Here is a 10,034-nt window from a genome sequence, read left to right as displayed (position 1 = left end):
GTCCTCACTGGGTGGAGCTAGGACACAAGGAGAGGAAGCGAATGGAGGAGATGAGGAGACAAATTTACCGAATGAAAAGCACCCAATGGCTTCCATTCCCCAGTGCGGTAAGCATTACTTGTGACCTTGGTATAAGTTGGTATAAGTCATCCAGCATTAAAGCACCACCATCTGGTGGTCAAGGAGAAAGAAACAGAACAAGAGCAGGAAATGTAACTGTAACTGTAACGACTTTACATTAAGCAAGACTTCTTAGATCTTGTTGTAACTCATTGTTTAATCAGGTAAAAGGTTAACTTGAAACTTAACAAATGCAATAGCATTTGAAGTGTGAGTGTGTTCTATTTTACCTACACCCTTGAAAATGTATTCTCACATATTTGGTGTGATAAAGTCACAAATCTTTTTTATTCAGATATATTTATTTAACATCAGACCACCTTTCTTGATATCTTAATATTTAAATTTCTATTTAACTAATTTTCTGCCCATACTTTTCTATTTTGCACATGAAAATGATTAATTTTGTTTCATTAACTTACATGCAGTTTTTATGACTCGATGCCCCGACCCATGATTGCTTTTTTTGTATTCCTCTCTGGTCTCAGCAGGATTATGTAACATTTGGGTCCAAACAGTGCCACCAAGAGGCCAAAACTAGAGGCAAGGATGGCAAACACCTCCACTGCATCTGCATATTTTCCTGGTGAGCTGATATAAGCAGGGACAAAGGCCACCCACACAGCACAGAAGATCAGCATACTGAAAGTGATGAGTTTGGCCTCATTGAAGCTATCTGGAAGATTCCTTGATATAAATGCAATCAGAAAACTGAGGATAGCCAGTAAACCAATATAACCAAGTAACACTGCAAAACCAACTGTGGACCCAACTGCACACTCATAAACTATTTTGTCATTGTGGTATTGAGTGTTTTTATGAGGAACTGGTGAGGCAGATACAAGCCAGGCAGTGCAGATTGCTGCTTGAATAGAAGTGAGAACAATAACTGTTCCTCTCTGCTGCAAAACACCAAACCACTTGAGACTGGCTCCACCTCCTGGCTTGGAGGCCTTGAACACAGCCAGAACCACCATGGTTTTCACCAGGATGCATGAGATACAAAGCACAAAGCTGATCCCAAATGCTGCATGTCTCAGCTGGCATGTCCACAGCCTGGGACGACCGATAAAGAGCAGTGAACACAAGAAACATAACTTAAGTGACAACAATATCTGGAAACTCAGCTCTGAATTGTTGGCGCGTACTATTGGTGTTCTGCGATGATAGATGAAGATGCTCAGGACAACAGCACAGATACATGTGCCCAGCAATGAGGTGACTGTCAAGCAGATACCCAGAGGTTCATTGTAGGAGAGGAACTCTGTTTTCTTAGGAACACAGTGGTCACGCTGGGGGCTGGGCCAGAAGTCCTCTGGACAACTGGTGCACTCCATGGAGCCTATGAATATAGGGACAGTCTTGAGATGCATTTTCATAATTACATGTACAACCTCCCATGTTTAAAACTGAATACCAACCAGTCTCATTGCTGATCTTTCCCTCAGAACAAGGGATGCAGTCAAAACAGCACACAGGTTCCCCTTTCTTTCTGGCCATGCGGGTACCTGGAGGACAGCTCTCACTGCACACTGACCGGGGTGGCTATAGGAAGAAAATTACATGTCTGGTATTCTAGATGACCTGACACTGTTATAATGAGTTGTCAATGGGGTGTCTGAAAAACCTTTTTTGATTCAAAGTTCCAGAAGATTTTGTCTTCATCAATTGTGAGTTCTTCTCCATTGAAGGCCGACCTCTTAACTTCACCCACAGTCTGAAGCTTAGTTCTTCCATCAGGAAGCCACACCCAGTTCATGATATCATATATTGGTAAAACATCACCATTTTCATCAAATGAGACTTGATCACCAAATGGTGTGGTAAAGCTGACCTTATGTAAGTAATACAGAAGCTAGACAGAGGAAAACCGAATAACACAGATTAAAAAAAAGACACAGCAGTAGTATTTAGTAATCATATTGAGGACATCACCATTAGAGATGTGTTGCTGTTATGCCTGCAGGCACACAGGTAAATTGTGGATCAGGCGGGACGGTTCATAAAAATGAATGAATCACATTAATGTCGGGTAGGTTGTGCGTGGCTGAAAAATATATATAATGAGGAAAAGTTTTGTGGTTTGCAGTGATTTAGAGACTTGTTTGTAAAGTTTTGTACAGTTACTTGTTTTGTAAGGTTTACAGCCTGTCTTGTTTTCACTGTTCTTTGTAACATTTTGAATCCTAAAAGCAAGTTCTGAAACGTTTTACCACCCACTCATTTCACCTCCTCTCATAAGTGTGACAATAAATATAAAACTATATTTATGATTCTCTTTATTTATAATTCTTCATTGAAACGTGTGCATTTTTGTATCTGTTTTATACTGAAAGTGTAGGCTAATGCATACTGACTGACGATATATAAAAAATTACTGCTCAACTGAAAGAATTTCAGGAGCAGCCCCACAGTGTGGATGCAGGCCTATAAATTAAAGAAAATAATTGGTCAAGGTCAGGTAATGTCAGGGCCCATCTGTGCATCTCTGATCTACATAAAACTGAATTGATAATAATATCCACTGCTTTTACCCAGTGGCAGAGAAAAGGCTTTCAGGTATGTGCATGGAACTTTACAATTAGTACACAAAGTATTGTATTTAATCCTATGCTCTAAATGATACTGTGCAAAAAATATAAATGTATATAATTTTGTCATGTAATCAGGTGGAGTGTAAACTGATACCACACCTGCCATGGCTCCAATCCTGTCAAATTACCACAGCTGTGCCCACTGAAAGGCCCTCTACCTGGCTCACACTGCAGCATTTCATCAAGGGCATATGCCAGAGCATACACAGCTTTGTACACATTATACTCTGGCCTGAGGTTTGAAATGTCCAAAAATTCAGTTTCTACATTCCCTAGATCTTCCTGTCCAGTGCATAATGCTCCCCCAGTGTCTCCACCTGATGGAAGTGAATCAAATCTACACTGAAATGTGTGCTCCCAAAACTGGTTCACCTGAAACATGAAAACAGTGTATCATCAGTAATAACAATATATTATCATTTCAATTACCAAACCAGATAGCATAAATAATCTCTCACCATGCTATTTCCATAGCTGTTGTTGTGGTGGGGATCAGGACGTATTTGTAGAAGGAATTCTCTGAGGCCTGGAATTTCTCCTCGTCGGATGGCGATGCCCAGTGTGCCAGCCAGGTATGGCATAAGGTCAGGAGTCTGGAGCACAGTAACTCCTGTCCAAGCTTCACTGGCCATCCACTGCAGGTCTGTCACATTCTGCCTCACCACCTGTGTATTAAGCCAACTATTTAATTCCTTACTGCCATGCATAGTTTTGTGTAATTTGTTTGAGTTAGGGTCCTAAAACCATGCCTTTAACAAATACATGGTGTGATTTATTTTCTAAAACATATTTGCCAAAGGCCAAGATGTACTTGTTACTTAAAAGTTGACTATGACAAATAAACATTAATAATATTAATTTGTATAATTAAATTTTATGTCAAGCCCAACCTCTTCCATGAGGTTAATCATGTTACTCTCATGCGCAAAAACAATGACCACACGAGCTGTGGATTTCTTCATCACATCCACAATCCTTCTTAGTTTTACTTTGTCCTTGTCACTGGGCAACACCTCTATGTAGGCCAGACAGCCTCCACCAGACTCAGCCAGGTCAGATTGGAAGGATCGGGCAGCGCGGAGTCCATAGTCATCACCACTGATCAGCAGACCTGCCCAAGTCCAGCCAAAGTGGTTGAGAATCTGAATCATAGCACGGACCTAATTTAGTAAAAAAATGATGGGATTAGCACATGGGCTGAAATGATCTTTCAGTGTAAAACCTGCTAAACAGGTACAACAATGGACCCTGTTTAATTATTGCCTTTCAGCTCTGTTATCTGAAACTAAACAACAAAATCACAAAGGGAATATATTTTTCATTGTGGTGAAGGGACTTTCTTTCTGTGGAATGTTTAGCTATATATGCTTTCTTTTATGAATTTTCATTTTGCTGATAGATGGTCACCTGGAAAGCATCACTTGGTATCGTCCTAAAGAAGGATGGAAAGTTTTGTCGGTCACTCAGACAGGAACATGTGGCAAAATGACTCACCTGTGAAAAACACAGACTGTACATCCTAAAAACATTCAAAGTCTTTTTTCTTAAAGTTTTTTCCTCTATGTTTAAAATTGACATTAAATTTGAAATTACATCAAACCAAAATAATTCAATAGAATTCTGGCAAGACAGAAAACTTACCATAGGTACTCTGTACAAACCTAAGACACTGGAGATGGCAATAGAAAGTGTAGAGGAAGCATCACCCACAACCCCTAGGACTGGAGGGGTTCCTACACAGTTCTTGTCTAATATAAACTGCTCCTCTTGACCACTGACTAAGTACAACGATGCACTGAATCCAATCCCTAGGTTTTCACAGTTATCATACAGACTATATCCCAGAGTCACATTAGGTAGCAGGTTGGAGTTTCTGTTGATCTCATCAATAGCAAAGGCCATGGTCTGAGCCCACCTGAATCCTAGAACATCAAAACTAACACAAGAAACACCACTATTAACTACTGGAAAATACAACATGAAACAGTAACTGGGTCAACATGTACATATTTCACAGCAACAGGTTTTGTAAAGAAGTAAGCAGAATGAAATAGCAACAATCAGTATACTCCTTAAATAAAAGCATGCAAAAAGTAGTATTCATAAAGCATAAAAGCACAATGTAATTCTTTCTGAGTAATATGTATGATTCTCAGAACTAAACTCTACTCATTGGATATATTTTCTGTTGTTTTTAATTTTTTGCTGTTTCCCTGACAGACTCACCCATGGCATGTTGGCTGATGTGGCTCTGAGGTAAAGGACAAGTCAGGAAATACAGAAAAGAAGTGGACCTTAAACAATCCACCTAAAACCACATCTCCAGCTTTGTGCATTCCATTTAGATGAAATTGTCCCTGCAACCGACAAGAATAAAGAGGGGAGGACACAGCAGAAGAAAAGAGGGAATGCAATAATATGAAATACATGAGCAAGAGCAAGTTGATCTCTGAACATTCCCACATTGTTCTGTTTATCGTTTTTCTGAGCCCGGACAGCTTACTTCCCATGTCAGTCCCTTTTATTGACTTGCTGTATTGTTTAATCTTGCACACCGCCCATCAGGGCGAGCAAAAGTAGGGGCAGGGCCTAAAATACCTGAGCACTGACCTCAGTGTCAGGATCCTGTTGAAACTGAAGGAATTATTAGTTTCCTTTTTTTCCTTTCCTGTATTTTTTAAATTAATTGCATATTGGGGGGCTTTACATGCTCTAAAACATACCAAATTTGGCACACATGTCAGTTGCGGTGAAAATTTACATTTGATATGATTTTTGCTGATGGGTGTGGCCTGATTACTTAGCCATGACCTCTAAACAGCAGTCCCCCCAATTTCAACATTTCCCAATGACTCCTCCTAAATGCTTGACCAATGTACAACTCAAATGTGGTCAAAAAAGATACTGGCAATGCTGTATTGTGAAGTGACATTTCGTCCAACAGCATTGCTCTGATGGCATGGTAAAATTTGATGTTTCAGCATGACACAGGAAGTTGCTGTAACTTCTGTGCACATAGTCCAATCTACCCCAAATTTCACATTTGATAAGAGCCCCAGTCTGAAGATCTCTACATGCCAATGTGGGGTCATAGTCTTAGCACCACCTGCTGGCAACAGGAAGTAAGCCTTCTGTGACTATCAACCTTTGATTACATGACATTTCCAGTGTGGTCTACACTTGATATACTGGAACATGATGTACAATTAGTCGGTGTTCTGTAGCGCCACCTAGTGGAGACAGGAAGTGACACCGAACTCCTTCCTGCAGTATCCAAAGCATGGGAAACTTCATTGCCTTGTCAACCGGTCTGCATTTAGCAATGAAGCCGTGGCTGCCATGCCCAGGGAGGCAGAAAGGGTGCCAGGGCCCACCCAATGCTGCTTGCCACTTTAATTTGAGATTGATTGTGTGTTATACTGAGGCACACTTTTATTAATATCTCCCTATGGTCATCTTTCCAACCCAAATTTAAGTTGTGAATGACTGCAATGATTTAGGTCTACTGAAATTTGTGTATGTATGTTTAGTTGTAGATAAAGCAGACTGTTTCACCTTTCAGTAAAACATTTCCTTACATTGTTCTCTTCAGAATCCCTCTGCAGTCCTGAGCAGATACCTACATGAATCAGAGGAGACACTTTATATGGAGTATAATCCCATATTTATGTGTGTACCAAGCATACCAAATTAAACTCACTAAATAGTAAGTGTGTACAACAAGCCCTACAATGCTGGGCATGTAACCATATTTTAAGCCTGTAAAACTAGAAACTAGAGGACCTGCACTCAGCAGAGTGCAGATCTCTGCCAGGCAAACTGCAAATAATATGCAGATGTAACCTCTTTGTAATCATGATCTGGCCATTTGTGACAAGTGACAAGAAATTTCAAGATGTTCTTGAAATATTGTATTCACAAGGGTGAGATGGACATGATGCGGAGATAATAATGAAGCAGAGCAAACTTGATGCCTTTCTTCTGTTCAGTCTAGTCAGAATCGCAACTTATGACAACTAAGTCAACAAGACAATGCCTTTGCAGCAGCACTTGCTGTCCTCTGCTACCCCTTATCTGCTACCCCCTACTTTCTGTAGTGGTATATTTTAACACCTTTCAGACCACTGGAGTTTAATCACTATATCTGTAACACTGAAAGTGTCCTATATATACGTATACAGACTACACCTGTGGTGGAAAATCTGAAAATAAAGACAGACCCAATGACCAAGATTGTCTTGGTGTTTTAGTAAGACTTTGCAAAGGATCGGTAAACATATTCTCCTACCAAATGCATCTTTCCTTCTAAAAAGATGGTGCCTCCCTCACATGTAAACCAAGCTTGTTTTGGCAGCCACTTCCGCATTCCATAAAACCATTTTGTTGTCTGTGGGGGGTTATGACAAAGGTAAACAACTGTCAAAACAGAAGCATTGTAAGTGGATTGTGGATGTGATTCTACATGGTCACGTCACAAAGCCTGTGTGTGTCAAGTGATGCTTGGTGTCACTCTACTCAGAGTGTGTTCACATCCTGAGCAGTGTTAAATAGATTTTCTCTACAATATAAGACATATACAGCTCATTGAAGAGTCAAGATGGCTGCCAAGGGGACATGGAGACTTGCAGGTACTCTGTGTTCATCCCACAATTTGCAGCAAATTTCCATCTTATTGCTACAACAATTATGTACCTACTCATATCCCCAATATAACTTCATCTTGTAGCTGAAGACAGCGGTGAAATCTACTCTGTGTTGGGAGGAGGTCAACATCTCTTGTTTGATACATTTCTGGACAATGACTAGGATACCAAGCTAGGATGCCTTCAACAGCAAAGTGTGTGATGAACATATGTACCATGTTGCAGTGATACTGCTTTTGGCTGGTGATGTGGAACCCTCAGTCTAAAAGTAACTTAATCGCTGACTTGGAAACCACACATGTAATGCAGCTAATCCAGCTAGCCCAGCATGCAATCCCTACTAATAGCTGGATGACTCCAGTTTAAAACATGCTGCTCTATTTGACCTTGCTTTACTACCTCTTCCTATATCCCTATGGACACCAGCAGGTCCATGTTGACGACTAAATGCCCAGCAGCTGGCCTCAACATCCATGAACCAGTGGGAGTAGGTCTCAGGCGAATCACTGCTGACGTTAGCGGCTATGATAAGCCAGCTGACCCCAATGTCAGCAGCTTCTGACCAATGGCACCATGCTGAAATGCCCAGTAGCTGGCCTCAACAACATCCACAAACCAGCAGGAGTAGGTGCCTCAGGCAGACTGCTGCTGATGTTAGCAGCTATGATGCTAAGCCACCCAACACTAATGCCAGTGGCTTCAGACCAGTGAGGGAGTGCCCATGACTCAATGTCCAGGAGCTGGCCTCATCAACATCAACAAACCAAAACCAGCAGGCCTCAGGTGGATCATTGCTGACGTTAGTAGCCCTGGTGCTAATCAATGCTAAGCCAACTGACACCAGTGCTAGTGGCTCCATACCAGCGAGGCCGTGCTGATGACTTGACTACCTGTCCAGCAGCTGGCTTATCTGACGTCCACGACCAAGCGGCAATAGTCCTGAGGTGGTCCTGTGCTGGTGGCCCCAGGCCTAACTGTTGCTAATGTTAGCAGCTCGATACCAGCAGATCTGCACTAATGGTTAGACACTCAGCAGCTGGTCTCACTGACACTGGCAGCCTAGCAGCTGAAAACACAGAACAATACAGGGCCTGTGCATTCTCTACTGCTGACAGGCTCACAAACTGTCGACTGTAACTAGCAAATCCAGGAACGCTGTCATGAAAAAATTACAGTTCACAAAGTTTGCTAAAGCTCTAAATCAAGCTCAAATAATGCGGGACCCTCAAAGTAAAGCCATGGGGCTATTTGATTGACATTTAAATGTCTGTAGTATGACACCCAAATGTGAACAGTTGGAGCATTTACTTGGTTGAACCCCTCAGCCAAGGTCAATTTTTATAATCAACTGAAAGTCCTCCTCAATCACTATGATTTTAATAAAGAGATAATTATCATGGGCAATTTTAATGTAAACTGGGATTAGAGAAAGAACAGACAAAAACTCAAACAGATCACCAGCCACTATAATCTCACTCAATTAATAGAAAACCCCACTAGGATAACTAATGGCTCCAAAACAAGGATAGCTTTAATATTTACAAATAAACGTTAAATAATCACCCATAATCACCCAGACCCATAACCTCCTGATCAGACTATCAGACCACAAAGCAGTCTTTTGTCTGGGAAACTTACTAAGTAACAGTTCATTAATACACTCTCAAATCCTCCCAGAACTACATCCTCCGATAACATTGTCCCAAATAATCAAGAACAAAATCTAGCTATAACTCTGCAAGATCATGAATGGGCCAAAGATAACAACTGTGATTCTTTTCACATGTCAATCCAAGAGGTTATGGCACCCTTCATTAGGAAGGGGATTCCCTGCCCTGGCTTTATAATGAGTGTAAGAAATTAACGGCATGTAGAGATAAACTTCTAAAAAAATTGCTGAAATCTGGCTTAATAACAGAAAGACATAATTTTACTTTCATAAGAAACAAAGTCACACAGACCCTACCAAAGGCCAAAGCATTTTTTTTATTACTGTTGCTATTATTACTGGAAAATAATCTGGCAAAACATTAATAAACCAGTTAGCAAGCAAAATCAGCAGGACAACAAAGGTTTGGAGCTCAAAACTGATAACCTGCTGGTGTCAGACCCCAACATCCTGGCTACTAACCTCAAGAAATCTTTTTTGAACTCTATTAGTGTACAAATATTGACCACTTTTTGCCATTTTCTTCAGTGGTAAATAGTTGGTTGTGTGTGGTTTAAAGGACTGCGTGTACAGTGAGGTCAAGTAAAACACTGAGATATCTCATGAACAAAGCTTCAAAGCCAAGGATAACTATGGATTTGACACCAACTTCCTGCAGTACACATCTGATCATCCTATCATTCATACAATCAGCTGTTCATATGGCTTGGAAGGTGGCCACAGTTATCGTCTTACAAACAACATCCTTGTAAAATACAGTCTGTTAAGCTTCATTAATTTTATTTTTAAAATTAAAACTGCGTGTCTCGTTTATAAAATTCTGCATGGGATGGCCTCTGTTAAATGGTTACATTAAGCAGAGGACAAGTCCAATAAGGACAAAAAGTGGCACCACTATTCAGACTACAAGGGCCCCCGTTAGAGGGGACTGTGACGTGCCCCTAAGACAAACCACCATTGGTCAAAGTGTCCTGTCATTTAAAGGTAGTACATTGTGGAACAGCCTAC

At 40.9% G+C, this 10,034-nt stretch overlaps 1 protein-coding gene across 1 annotated transcript; it reads right to left on the bottom strand.

The window, feature by feature from the left end:
- Positions 1 to 551: 551 nt before the first annotated feature.
- On the bottom strand, positions 552 to 5,050 carry LOC146328889 (extracellular calcium-sensing receptor-like). Its single transcript, XM_084716550.1, has 9 exons — positions 4,941 to 5,050; positions 4,356 to 4,650; positions 4,122 to 4,208; positions 3,605 to 3,874; positions 3,173 to 3,379; positions 2,814 to 3,086; positions 1,748 to 1,975; positions 1,542 to 1,665; positions 552 to 1,462 (listed from the first exon to the last, which is right to left on the bottom strand). Exons 1-9 carry the CDS (start codon positions 5,048 to 5,050, stop codon positions 552 to 554), a joined length of 2,505 nt encoding a protein of 834 aa, XP_084572676.1.
- Positions 5,051 to 10,034: the final 4,984 nt, after the last annotated feature.

Source organism: Lutjanus erythropterus, chromosome 4 (genome assembly GCF_056507025.1).
Source record: "Lutjanus erythropterus isolate fLutEry1 chromosome 4, fLutEry1.hap2, whole genome shotgun sequence".
In the NCBI taxonomy this organism is placed as follows: Eukaryota; Metazoa; Chordata; class Actinopteri; order Lutjaniformes; family Lutjanidae; genus Lutjanus; species Lutjanus erythropterus.
The sequence above is the reverse complement of the archived record's forward strand: the minus strand, read 5'-3'. Positions and strand labels throughout refer to the sequence as shown.